Source organism: Coregonus clupeaformis, chromosome 35 (assembly GCF_020615455.1).
Source record: "Coregonus clupeaformis isolate EN_2021a chromosome 35, ASM2061545v1, whole genome shotgun sequence".
Classification (NCBI taxonomy): domain Eukaryota; kingdom Metazoa; phylum Chordata; class Actinopteri; order Salmoniformes; family Salmonidae; genus Coregonus; species Coregonus clupeaformis.
Window position 1 is genome coordinate 39,495,925 of NC_059226.1, and position 14,316 is coordinate 39,510,240.

A 14,316-nucleotide genomic window follows, 5' to 3' on the forward strand; every position below is an offset into this window, starting at 1 on the left:
AGGCGGAATTTGCAGTGCGGGCACTTGGTTTGGACTTTCCACCGAAGTCGCCCCCACGGAAACACCCAGACATCGCCCCTCACACTGAGCAGACCACCCATCGAGAGCCCTCTGTTGCCACGAAATAGCAGGGTTATGGGTGCTTAACCAGGGAATTCCCAGCACCACTGGGTACGCAGGAGAGTCGATCAGATACAGCTGTATAGTCTCTTCATGACCCCCCTGCGCACACATCCTAAGTGGCGCTGTGACTTCCCTGATCAACCCCGATCCCAAAGGGCGGCTATCTAAGGCATGAACGGGAAAAGGTTTGTCAACAGGTAAGAGAGGGATCCCTAACTCTAAACAAAACTTTCGATCAATAAAATTCCCAGCTGCGCCTGAATCTACTAGCGCCTTATGCTGGGAATGAGGTGCAACCTGTGGAAAACCAACAGGTATACAAAAGTGCGCAACAGAAAGCTCTGGGTAAGTGGGGCGTCTACTCACCTGGGAGGCCCCCCCAGTGCGTGGCCTGTTGTCTTCTCCCCCGGAGAACCCTCCCCAGCACCTGGCCGCAGTGTGCCCTCCACGACCGCACTTGGTGCAGGAGACAGGCCCCCTCGGGCTCTTCCTCCGTTCTCTAGCGCCGGCACCCCCGAGCTCCATAGGGCTCGGCTCGGAGGTGCCGCAGGGCGGAATGGACGGACCCCCCTCGGGACGTCCACGGGTGGCCAGCAGGGTGTCTAAACGGATGGACATATCGACCAACTGGTCGAAAGTCAGATGGGTATCCCTGCAGGCCAACTCCCGTTGAACGTCCTCCCGGAGGCTACACCGAAAATGGACGATGAGAGCCCGTTCATTCCACCCTTTATCCGCCGCTAGAGTCCGGTACTCTAAAGCAAACGCCTGTGCGCTCCTCCTCCCCTGTCTCAAGTGGACTAGCCGCTCCCCCGCCGCTTTGCCCTCAGGTGGATGGTCAAACACGGCCTTGAAGCGGCGGGAGAACTCGGCGTAGGAGATGGTGTTGGCGTCCATCTTCCTCCACTCAGCGTTAGCCCACTCCAACGCCTTTCCCGAGAGACAGGAGATGAGGGCGGAAACGCTCTCGTGTCCCGAGGGCACCGGGTGTACAGTGGCCAGGTAGAGCTCCACCTGCAGGAGGAACCCCTGACACCCGGCAGCTGTTCCGTCATACGCCCTCGGGAGCGAGAGCCGAATCCTCCTGGGTTCCGGACCTGGGACTGGTGGACCGGCCGATGGGGTGGGTAGGGTAGGTGGAGGTGTGGGTACCCTGCTGGCTTCCCATCGGTGCAATGTGTTGATCACGTCCTGTAGAGCGAACTCCAGTTGTCTTATCTGGCCATCTTGCCCACGGATATGCTCCTCGAGCGACACAGGCGTCACTGCCGATCCTGCTGATGCCATGGTGGTGTGTGATTCTGTCAACGGGTGCTGAAGGTGGGTGTGGTGTATGAATCAGGCGCAGGACGCAGAGGCTCAGTCCAAAGGCTTTAGTGCAATATTCACAAAATACATAAGCACAATAAGACCGAAGGCGAATACACGGCGCATACAGGCGACAAAACAAACGTCGCACTAACATCTGCAAAAGAACCTCTCCAAAACACTGGAGGGAAAATAGTAGCTCCAACACGAAACAGAATAGCAATCACACACAAACACAGACACACACAACGAGAACTAAATAGAACACTAACGAGGACTAACTAGACACAGGTGTACAACATCAAGACCAAACCAAACGAACATGAAACATAGATCGGTGGCAGCTAGTACTCCGGGGACGACGACCGCCGAAGCCTGCCCGAACCAGGAGGAGGAGCAGCCTCGGCCGAAACCGTGACAGTACTATATCTTCTCTACTCTTTTCAAATCAAATCCCATTTTATTTGTGACATGCATCAAATACCACAGGTGTAGACCTTACCGTGAAATGCTTACTTACAAGCCCTTAACCAACAATGCAGTTTTAAGAAAAATAAGAGTTAAGAAAAATATTTACTAAATAAACTAAAGTAAAAAATAAAAGAGCAACAATAAAATAATAATAATGAGGCTATATACAGGGGGTACCGGTACCGAGTCAATGTGCAGGGGTACAGGTTAGTCGAGGTAATTGAGATCATTTGTACATGTAGGTAACGGTAAAGTCACTATGCATAGATAATAAACGGCGAGTTGCAGCAGCGTAAAATAAATGCAATGGAAAAAGTCCGGGTAGCCTTTTGATAAGCTGTTCAGCAGTCTTATGGCTTGGGGGTAGAAGCTGTTAAGAAGCCTTTTGGACCTAGACTTGGCACTCCGGTACCGCTTGCCGTGCTGTAGCAGAGAGAACAGTCTGTGACACCGCCTGGTATAAAGGTCCTGGACGGCAGGAAGCTTGGCCCCTGTGATGTACTGAACCATACGCACTACCCTCTGTAGCGCCTTGCGGTCGGAGGCCGAGCAGTTGCCATACCAGGCGGGGATGCAACCAGTCAGGATGCTCTCGATGGTGCAGTTGTAGACGTTTTTGAGGATCTGAGGACCCATGCCAAATCTTTTCAGTCTCCTGAGGGGGAATAGGCATTGTCGTGCCCTCTTCATGACTGTCTTGGTATGTTTGGACCATGATAGTTTGTTGGTAATGTGGACACCAAGGAACTTGAAGCTCTCAACCTGCTCCACTACAGCCCTGTCGATGAGAATGAGGGTGTGCTCGGCCCTCCTTTTCCTGTAGTCCACAATCATCTCCTTTGTCTTGATCACGTTGAGGGAGAGGTTGTTATCCTGGCACCACACGGCCAGGTCTCTGACCTCCTCCCTATAGGCTGTCTCATTCTTGTCGGTGATCAGGCCTACCATCGTTGTGTCGTCGGCAAACGTAATGATGGTGTTGGAGTCGTGCTTGGCCACGCAGTCATGGGTGAACAGGGAGTACAGGAGGGGACTAAGCATGCACCCCGAGGGGCCCCCGTGTTGAGGATCAGCGTGGCAGATGTGTTGTTACCTACTCGGCCCGTCAGGAAGTTCAGGATCCAGTTGCAGCGGGAGGTGTTTAGTCCCAGGGTCCTTAGCTTAGTGATGAGCTTTGAGGGCACTATGGTGTTGAACGCTGAGCTGTAGTCAATGAACAGCATTCTCACGTAGGTGTTCCTTTTGTCCAGGTGGGAAAGGGCAGTGTTGAGTGCAATAGAGATTGTGTCATCTGTGGATCTGTTGGGGCGGTATGCAAATTGGAGTGGGTCTAGGGTTTCTGGGATGATGGTGTTGATGTGAGCCATGACCATCCTTTCAAAGCACTTCATGGCTACAGACATGAGTGCTACAGGTCGGTAGTCATTTACATTTACATTTTAGTCATTTAGCAGACGCTCTTATCCAGAGCGACTTACAGTTAGTGATTACATTTTTTTTTTTTATACTGGCCCCCCGTGGGAAACGAACCCACAACCCTGGCGTTGCAAACGCCATGCTCTATCAACTGAGCTACATCCCTGCCGGCCATTCCCCCCCCTACCCTGGACGACGCTGGGCCAATTGTGCGCCGCCCTTGAGTCTCCCGGTCGCGGCCGGCTGCGACAGAGCCTGGATTCGAACCAGGATCTCTAGTGGCACAGTTAGCACTGCGATACAGTGCCTTAGACCACTGCGCCACTCAGGAGGCAAGTTAGGCAGGTTACCTTGGTGTTCTTGGGCATAGGGACATGGTGGTCTGCTTGAAACATGTAGGTATTACAGACTCGGCCAGGGACAGGTTGAAAATGTCAGTGAAGACACTTGCCAGTTGGTCAGTGCATGCTCGGAGTACACGTCCTGGTAATCCGTCTGGCCCTGCGGCCTTGTGAATGTTGACCTGTTTAAAGGTCTTACTCACATCGGCTACGGGGAGCGTGATCACAAAGTCATCCGGAACAGCTGGTGCTCTCATGCATGCTTCAGTGTTGCTTGCCTCGAACCGCGCATAGAAGTCATTTAGCTCGTCTGGTAGCCTTGTGTCTCTGGGCAGCTCGGCTTCCCTTTGTAGTTTGTAATAGTTTGCAAGCCCTGCCACATCCGACGAGTGTCGGAGCCGGTGTAGTAGTATTCAATCTGAGTCCTGTATTGATGCTTGCCTGTTTGATGATTCGTCTGAGGGCATAGCGGGATTTCTTATAAGCTTCCAGGTTAGAGTCCTGCTCCTTGAAAGCAGCAGCTTGCCTGTAATCCATGGCTTCTGGTTGGGGTATGTATTTACGGTCACTGTGGGGACAACATCATTGATGCACTTATTGATGAAGCCGGTGACTGATGTGGTGTACTCCTCAATGCCATCTGATGAGTCCCGGAACATATTCCAATCTGTGCTAGCAAAAGAGTCCTGTAGCTTAGCATCTACGCCATCTGACCACCTCCGTATTGAGCGAGTCATTGGTACTTCGTGCTTTAGTTTTTGCTTGTAAGCAGGAATCAGGAGGATAGAATTATGGAGGGCGAGAGAGAGCTTTGTACGCATCTCTGTGTGTGGAGTAAAGGTGGTCTAGATTTTTTTTCCCTCTGGTTGCACATGTAACATGCTGGTAGAAATGAGGTAAAACGGATTTAAGTTTCCCTGCATTAAAGTCCCCGGCCACTGGGAGCGCTACCTCTGGATGAGCATTTTCTTGTTTGCTTATGGCTTTATACAGCTCGTTCAGTAAGGTCTTAGTGCCAGCATCGGTTTGTGGTGGTAAATAGACAGCTACGAAAAATATAGATGAAAACTCTCTTGGTAAATAGTGTGGTCTACAGCTTATCATGAGATACTCTACCTCAGGCGAGCAAAACCTTGAGACTTCCTTAATATTTGATTTCGCACATCAGCTGTATTATATCTGTGTTGTCGTTCAGCCACGACTTGGTGAAACATAAGATATTACAGTTTTTAATGTCCCGTTGGTAGGATGGTCTTGAACGGAGCTCATCCAGTTTATTCTCCAATAATTGCACATTGGCCAATAGGACGGATGGTAGAGGCAGGTTATCCATTCGCCGACTAATTTTAACAAGGCACCTGGACCTGCGTCCCCTGTATCGGCGTCTTTTCTTAATGCGAATGACGGGGATTTGGACCTGGCCCGGTATCTGGAATAAATCTTTTTAACTTGCTACCTGTGTTATGCAACCTCAAATCAGTTTGGGCTGTGAACTGCCACAGTTACTGTCGTATAAATATTTGACTCAAAAGTAGTCAACTCAAAAATATCTCTCAATAAACTGGAGCTTGTGAATACAAAAATTAGACTTGTATTATCTAATAACAAAAGCCGAGCAGTTCCATGGAATGACTGTGTCTCTTTGGCTTAGCGCTCCCTTTTATACACACACAAATGCACAAACATGCTTACATGGCATATACAGTTACCCCCTTATGGCAAATTCCTAACTTATTTTAGTTCTGCACCACCCTTCTTTTTCAACGTCCAGCTGTCACACAATGTCCACTCCAAAAGGTCATGAATGCTTTTTCTATATGTAGCCTCTCCTTCTATCATTCTATTGGTTGCGTGGCTCAGGCCCCTTCTTAAAAAAGAACTAATGTAAAGCATACTGTGTCCATAATAAGTATATAGGTTATAGGTTGAGAGCTTTTGTGAAAGAGCACATACATTCATTTAATAACTCAGTTATATACTGCATGGCTATATTCCTTATTTAAGCATGCATCTGGATTATAAAATATCAAACATGTTTATTATATTTTACCTTTGGCATCTCCCTACATTTGCCTTAAATAATGATACATAAAATATTTCTATATAATCCCCTCTTTGGGACTTTCCAACAAAGTCCCAATAATACAAATATTAATTTTTAAAATGAATGTAAGCATGTGCATTTACTTATTTTTAGCCTTGCCATATGTAGTTACATTTTACATGCACATATTTAAACCAATATATCTTCCTCATTACTTGACCCATCCTGATGAGGTCCCAGAGCCCAGTCAGGTATTGGTTACAAGTCTGGAAGGTTTTCCTCTAAATTAACCTCCACATGTTTATATTGGGCTTTGTAACCATGGCAAGCCCATCCACCCCCAGGAACAACTCCATACAAACATTCAGAATTCCCAAATGGACAGTCCATTGGTCCTCCTTTAACATTTACAAAATGTCCCATATTCATTTACATACTGTCCTGGAGCTCCCTGAATTGGATGTATTTCTTTGGCTGAACTAGTAACAATGGTCTGTGCAGTCATTTGTTTTACTGTGGTTTGGATCAAAAAATGATTTTAACAGAGGTAGTATACAGCAAAATACCATTCCCATTACTACAAGTGATATGCCTATCATGATTGCCATCTGTGTAAACATTGCTCCCCACTTTTGTTTAGTTGTAGCATTTCCCATATATGTGTTAGTATCCTAACACATCAAAATATGCAACTTTATCTTAACAATAATATCTAGGACATGTTAAGAATGGTGTCAACATCTTTAGCTTACATAACCTTTTTTACCCATATCACAAGACGATCAAAAGAATCAATATCAATATCTAATCCATTAATTGCAATGTCGACATCATTAGGCATTAATATGTATAACTTATTCAGATCAATCAGTCCACTTATAATTCATAATCATAATCAAATTAATTACCCAAAACAACTTTAGAATGACAATTCTTAGTTAGTCACCTTGGTTCCATCATTCAAAGTTAAAACTCTCACCTTGGCACATATTGACACTGGCGGAATGTATATTTACATTATCATAATTCTAGCATTAACTTCCTCATAACGAGAATTACAACAGATCAGTATCTTAATGCATTCCTAGTCTAAATTACTATACATTTAGCAGTGTATAATACCTCCTTAATCAACATACTACCTCAACTAACACTCCCTTCCTCTACCGGCACTCAATCTTCTGGCGTCTTCATTATGTTCTTCAGATAGCTTCATAGTTCATATTGGATTGCCCATGGCAATGTCCCAATTCCAATGTCACACCTGAACCACCTCACCTCTACCCCCATTCTGTTTTGTCCATTTGCCAACCAGTATACCCAAACTATGAAGAACGTTGTATTGGCATAGACCTCTCTCTTCCTGCTCACTCCACATGGACTCCTGTCACATTCTTGAGAGAAAAGGCACAAAAGAGAAGGCAATTGATTGCTTTGATTTGATGCTGGATTCAGGTCTCCTGGCAGAGGTGGTGTCGGACAGGAACGTCTTCAACGCCTTTATTGCTCCTCTTCAGCCGTGTAGAGGGTTTTTGGTTTTTATTGAGGTTTACACCGTTCTGGACCGAATTATCTCTGCTATGCATTACGACATCATCCGTAGTAACCTCAGGAAAGGACAGATCATAAAAGTTTAGTTGAGTTAATTTCCAATCCAAAACATCCATATTAACATTGACTATATGACAAATCATTATGTTTCATCACTCATTCTTAATACCCATTTCTAATACTTGATCCTGCTGCCTGATAGATTTTTCTTTGAGGGGTCCCTGTATTCCAAAGGCTATCTTTTTTTAAACGCCCCCTAGTTTCACATTTTCCCTTGAATTCTCCCAAATTATATAACCCAATTGTTTTATTGTAACATTCCTATATTTCCTCATAGTCTATTTGATATTGCTCTGGTGTTTCCCTTTTCCTTGTTCATATTCTAACAATTGCTTACACTTCTCTCCTCATCCTGGTTGATTATAAAATTGTTTACAGTTAGAATATCCTAAATATTACAAAAGTTGTGATTGAATCCTAGCACACAGCCCTGGTAACTGTGAAGATTTTGAACTACTGTTAATTCTTTAAACGGAGATGTGGTGCATATTAGACTATTTTCTTTATTTAATTGAAGTGTAATATATTGTACTCATCTATACCAATCATTGTTTAACGGCTCCTTCCATTCCCTTTCTTCTGTATTTGGTATGGCTCTAACATGTACAGGGTTTAGTGCACTTTCCCAAGGAATAACTACTCCAACAACACTTCCCCCTGGAACTCTAACACGAAGTACTACATCAAATTGTTTATCTAAGTCTTGAACTGTTATCCTTATGTCTATGATCCATCTGTCTTTTTCTTTTATTATCTTAAGGTCACCGTTACCCCATGTGATTTCCCCATACTCCTTGTGCTGGTTCTTCCCACACCAATAACCATTTAACCCTTGTATTTTAATAGTGATCCCTTTCTGTATTTTAGTTATGGTTCCTGCCTGTGCAGGAATATACATTCTAATCCTGTCTATATCCTTTCTATGTCTTGTTCTTCTGCTCTTTACTATTATCAGTACCCCATTCCCCTTATTCTCAGGGAACTAGTCAAGTGCAGAGAAATCAATGATGAGGATATCTGGTGCGTCTTGGAGGTCTGGAATCTCTCGGCGGTCTGGAAGGTCTTGGAGGTCTTGAAAGTCTTGGTGGTCTCTTAGTCATCAGTTCCCTCCCTCTGGTATAATGGTTTAGATGATACCCGATCGCGCTCCCCTCTATCCGTACCGCCGTTGGTGTAACCGGGACGATGATGTATGGTCACTTTAGCTGTTAACCTTCTTCCGTCACTAGGGTCTCCGGATCAGCCAGAGTCCCTCTCAATCTATCGACATCGGTCTGCGAAGAGTGTCCTTCTATCAGCCTACCCATAAGGAAGCTCGGAGTTACTGCTGCAAGGACACATAAGCACAGACAAACACAAAAGACAACAATGCTACCCAATGGCGGGCCGTCTTCCTCTCCTGGGGTTGGAACACTCCTATAGTGGGAAACATGGATCTAAGTATCGATCTCTCCCACTTTTACCATCATTGAGGTAACCAACAACACCTGGTACGGGCCCCTCCACATGGGGTCTTTCCAGCTCTTTCTTCTGTAGTCTATTGCCATCACATAGTCTCCAGGGCGCAGAAAATGCTCAGATTCTCCTACTCAGTTGGGCAGAGTTACAGTGGGGAAAGAAAGTATTTAGTCAGCCACCAATTGTGCAAGTTCTCCCACTTAAAAAGATGAGAGAGGCCTGTAATTTTCATCATAGGTACACGTCAACTATGACAGACAAATTGAGAGAAAAAAAATCCAGAAAATCACATTGTAGGATTTTTAATGAATTTATTTGCAAATTATGGTGGAAAATAAGTATTTGGTCACCTACAAACAAGCAAGATTTCTGGCTCTCACAGAGCAAGATTTCTGGCTCTCACAGACCTGTAACTTCTTCTTTAAGAGGCTCCTCTGTCCTCCACTCGTTACCTGTATTAATGGCACCTGTTTGAACTTGTTATCAGTATAAAAGACACCTGTCCACAACCTCAAACAGTCACACTCCAAACTCCACTATGGCCAAGACCAAAGAGCAGTCAAAGGACACCAGAAACAAAATTGTAGACCTGCACCAGGCTGGGAAGACTGAATCTGCAATAGGTAAGCAGCTTGGTTTGAAGAAATCAACTGTGGGAGCAATTATTAGGAAATGGAAGACATACAAGACCACTGATAATCTCCCTCGATCTGGGGGCTCCACGCAAGATCTCACCCCGTGGGGTCAAAATGATCACAAGAACGGTGAGCAAAAATCCCAGAACCACACGGGGGGGACCTAGTGAATGACCTGCAGAGAGCTGGGACCAAAGTAACAAAGCCTACCATCAGTAACACACTACGCCGCCAGGGACTCAAATCCTGCAGTGCCAGACGTGTCCCCCTGCTTAAGCCAGTACATGTCCAGGCCCGTCTGAAGTTTGCTAGAGTGCATTTGGATGATCCAGAAGAGGATTGGGAGAATGTCATATGGTCAGATGAAACCAAAATAGAACTTTTTGGTAAAAACTCAACTCGTCGTGTTTGGAGGACAAAGAATGCTGAGTTGCATCCAAAGAACACCATACCTACTGTGAAGCATGGGGGGTGGAAACATCATGCTTTGGGGCTGTTTTTCTGCAAAGGGACCAGGACGACTGATCCGTGTAAAGGAAAGAATGAATGGGGCCATGTATCGTGAGATTTTGAGTGAAAACCTCCTTCCATCAGCAAGGGCATTGAAGATGAAACGTGGCTGGGTCTTTCAGCATGACAATGATCCCAAACACACCGCCCGGGCAATGAAGGAGTGACTTCGTAAGAAGCATGTCAAGGTCCTGGAGTGGCCTAGCCAGTCTCCAGATCTCAACCCCATAGAAAATCTTTGGAGGGAGTTGAAAGTCCGTGTTGCCCAGCGACAGCCCCAAAACATCACTGCTCTAGAGGAGATCTGCATGGAGGAATGGGCCAAAATACCAGCAACAGTGTGTGAAAACCTTGTGAAGACTTACAGAAAACGTTTGACCTGTGTCATTGCCAACAAAGGGTATATAACAAAGTGGGAGAACTTGCACAATTGGTGGCTGACTAAATACTAACAGACTCCCATCCAGAGCGACCCACAGAAGCAAACAGGGTCAACGCCCTGCTCAACGGCATGTCGACAGATCTCACACAAGGTAAAAAACAGGGACCCGAACCAGAGACCCATCAGCCACCGGCCCAAGCTCCCAACCGCCAGGCCACCAGCCCTCCAAGATCCCCCCACAGTTCCCCCAGAGCTGCCCCTCAACCCTCAGAGAACCCCCCCCATTCCATTCCCCACCCCAAGGCCCCCGTCCCCCAATGCACCAACATGAACAAAAGAGAAAAAAGAGGAAGACAAAGGAAAACAAAAAACAACAATGCAAAAAAACAAAAGACATCAAGGACAACAACAATCATAACAGCAAGGCCAACTGAATATGTTTGAGTGCATATATGTGTGTGTGCGTTTGAATGAGAGTGTGTGTACAAACACCTGCGTGGCATCAGCCTCAGGCAAACAAGCATTCAGTCAAACAGGCGTTAGCTGTAACAACACTGCCCCTCAGTGTCATTCAAACGTACTTTTTGTTTTGACTTTTAATCTTTGACCTTCAATGCTATCCCCTGCCCAGAAACTCCACTCTCACTTGTCTCTAGTTCCACATCCCAAACATCAGTTTCCCTCAGTTTCCCTCAGCCCATCCCACCTATCTCTGCTGGCCACCCTCTTCGGATTTCTATGCACCATACAGTGCATTCGGAAAGTATTCAGACCCCTTGACTTCTTCGACACTTTGTTTCGTTACAGCCTTATTCTAAAATTGATTTAATTATTTTTCCCCTCATCAGTCTACACACAATACCCCATAATGACAAAGCAAAAACTGGTTTTAAGAAATTTTAGCAAATGTATTAAAAATAAAAACCTGAAATATCACATTTACAGAAGTATTCAGACCCTTTACTCAGTACTTTGTTGAAGCACCTTTGGCAGCGATTACAGCCTCAAGCCTTCTTGGGTATGACGCTACAAGCTTGGCACACCCGTATTTGGGGAGTTTCTCCCATTCTTCTCTGCAGATCCTCTCAAGCTCTGTCAGGTTGGATGGGGATTGTCGCTGCACAGATATTTTCAGGTCTTTCCAGAGATGTCCAATTAATTGAATTTACCACAGATGGACTCCAATCAAGTTGTAGAAACATTTCAAGGATGATCAATGGAAATAGGATGCACCTGAGCTCAATTTCGAGTCTCATAGCAAAGGGTCTGAATACTTATGTAAATAAGGTATTTCTGTTTAAGTTTTTATACATTTGCAAAATTTCCAAAAAAACGGTTTTTGCTTTGTCATTATGGGGTATTGTGTGTAGATTGATAATAAGGCTGTAACGAATAAGGCTGTAACGTAACAAATTGTGGAAAAAGTCAAGGGGTCTGAATACTTACGAATGCACTGTATATCTTTCAACTATGCTGTGATGTTTAACATCCAATTTGAATCCATCTAATCAAATAGAATCCACAGATGGCGAGTTGAAGATAAATAATTTTACTAAGAGTATTAGTATATTAGTTATTGACTGACCAGCTCTCTCCCGATCTCCCAACAATACTATTTCTAGGGTCAATTTTAGATCAATTTTATGCATTTTCAGCCATTCCTGAACCTGAGACCAGAAACAGGCTACCTGAGGGCAATACTAAAACAAATGGTCTATTGATTCTGTATCCAAATATTCAACATTTTATTGGTGGCAAGAATTCTGTACAATATTTTTAGCTGAAAACCACGAAGTCTTGAATCTTGCGTCGTTTTATATATCAACTCATACACCCTGTACCATGGAATCGGTACATCAAAAATCTCTTCCCAAATATTTTGCAATCTGTATGGCACAGCTGTCAACATCCTGGTCCTCAACTGAAACTGGTATACTTTCCTATTTATGCTATTTTTATTCCTCTTCCAGCTTTGATCCGTTATATTGGGCAGACAGACCTCCCTACCTCCTCCCGCTGCCACCTACCTCCTCTATTTTTGGGGTAATGCTGTAATCAATTGGTTGTAATCTTGGATTGAGCAGACCTTCCGTCATTACATATAGTCTAAAATATGTTATATTTTTTAAGAACAACGGGGCTGGCAGGTAGGATTTTGTTTCTCCCTGTCGCTGGCCCACACTCCAGTACAGTAGGTGGCGGTAATGCACCATAACGTTGGATGCCAATCGCAGATAAACCCTACCGAAGAAGAAGAAACGCGTGCCTTGTAGTAGCTGGCAGTTCTCTTTCCAGTTGTCCCATTCATTTTCAGTAAAGGCTATTTTCAAGAATGCCACCTAAGGGGAAAGGTGGCAAGGAGGCGGGGAAAGGTGCCAAGGATGGGGGAAAAGGTGGCAAGGGAGGCAAAGGTTAGTTTATTCTTCACTAAATCGAATAGGCATGAGGAACATGCTAACTAGCTAACCAACTGTACAACACAGCCTGTGTGCAGTTCAGTGGCAGTTAGATAGCAGCTAGGTAGCGATCTCTGTGTAAGTCATGTTATTATGTTGAACGTTATCATTCAGGTGGAGCAGCTGCAGGGGGTGGAGACAAAGGAAAACAAGAAGAGAAGGCGATAAAAGGAGGCACTTCTGTTAAGGTAGCTAGCTATGTTCGTTAGTCTCTGCAATGCTACATTTTAGGTACACCATACTGTACCTTCTTTGACTAGAGTGTGTGTGTTCACATGTAAGCATAGACCGCTAGCTAAATTGACTAACTGTTGTTTTGATGTACTCCCCAGGTCAGACATATCCTGTGTGAGAAACATGGTAAATGCATGGAGGCGATGGAGAAACTGAAGGCTGGGGTTCGCTTCAGTGAAGTGGCCTCACAGTACAGTGAAGACAAAGCCAGACAAGGGGTAAGAGAGCAGTTCCCATGCACCAACTAACATACATTAACCCTTACAATCACTCAAATGTGCATTGGTTTATCATGTAGCTGAAAGGGGTGCTGTCTGCTAGTACCTAAAAGGTCCACTGGATGGCATCCTCTCTCTGTTTTGCTGTCTATCACTTATTACAGTTTTTCAAGATTGTTGTTCAGGTGAGAGAACTGGGGGGTGTATTCATTAGTCGCAGACTGTTGTGGAACTTTTGGTCTGTTGCAAAACTTTTTGCAACGGAAACCGTTTACTCTAGGAACCAAACAGACGCAAAAGCAACGAAACGGGAGGGACCTACCTGAAAACATTTAGCAACAGTGTCTGACTACCTGAAGACACCCCTGTTTTAGCCTTTGTGTGACTGTGGCAATATTGAATGTAGTGTTACCCTGGTTGTGACAGGGTGACTTGGGCTGGATGACAAGAGGGTCTATGACTGGACCCTTCCAGGACGCTGCCTTCGCCTTACCCAACAGCACCATGGACAAACCCATTTACACAGACCCCCCCGTCAAGACCAAGTTTGGCTACCACATCATCATGGTGGAAGGAAAGAAATGACCGGAAGGAAAAGACCCACTACTCTTCACTTTGACATTGGGACACTGCTTTCTCTCAGAGGGGATGGCACAATCAATCACTCAATTTCTCTGCAGCTTTTCTTCATTTCTTGCATAATTCTTTTTCATGTCCTGGTTATGGCACAACATAAGGTAACAATGAAATACTCTGTAAAGAGACAGAGGCTAATAACACGTATGTACTCGTGTCTGTAAATAAAAGGTGGTGAAATTTGTACACTGGTGGTCAATTAACAAACATTGTAAAATGTCTGTGAATGAATGCCCATTGAGTTGTGTTTGTTGCAGAAACTTACTTAGGATACAAAGTTGTCCACTGCTCTCGGGAACATACACGATAAAATGAAAGTTTTTACATTACCTCGCTTTTCATTCATGCAACCAACGGTATACCACTTACATTCCAGGTAATTTAATAACCTAAAGTTAGATCAATTCAATAATACAACTAATTTAATGAAGAACCTAGAAGCAGGAAGTAAGATCCCGCTTCGACAGCTGATT

The 14,316-nt window shown here is 44.9% G+C and overlaps 1 protein-coding gene across 1 annotated transcript; it reads left to right on the plus strand.

Annotated features, from left to right (window-relative positions):
• The first annotated feature begins 12,530 nt into the window (after positions 1–12,530).
• Positions 12,531–14,027, plus strand: LOC121545829 (peptidyl-prolyl cis-trans isomerase NIMA-interacting 4). The gene is made up of 4 exons (XM_041856687.1): positions 12,531–12,710; positions 12,870–12,943; positions 13,088–13,207; positions 13,634–14,027. The coding sequence occupies exons 1-4, from the start codon at positions 12,632–12,634 to the stop codon at positions 13,790–13,792; spliced, it is 432 nt and encodes a 143-aa protein (XP_041712621.1). The 5' UTR covers positions 12,531–12,631; the 3' UTR covers positions 13,793–14,027.
• Positions 14,028–14,316: the final 289 nt, after the last annotated feature.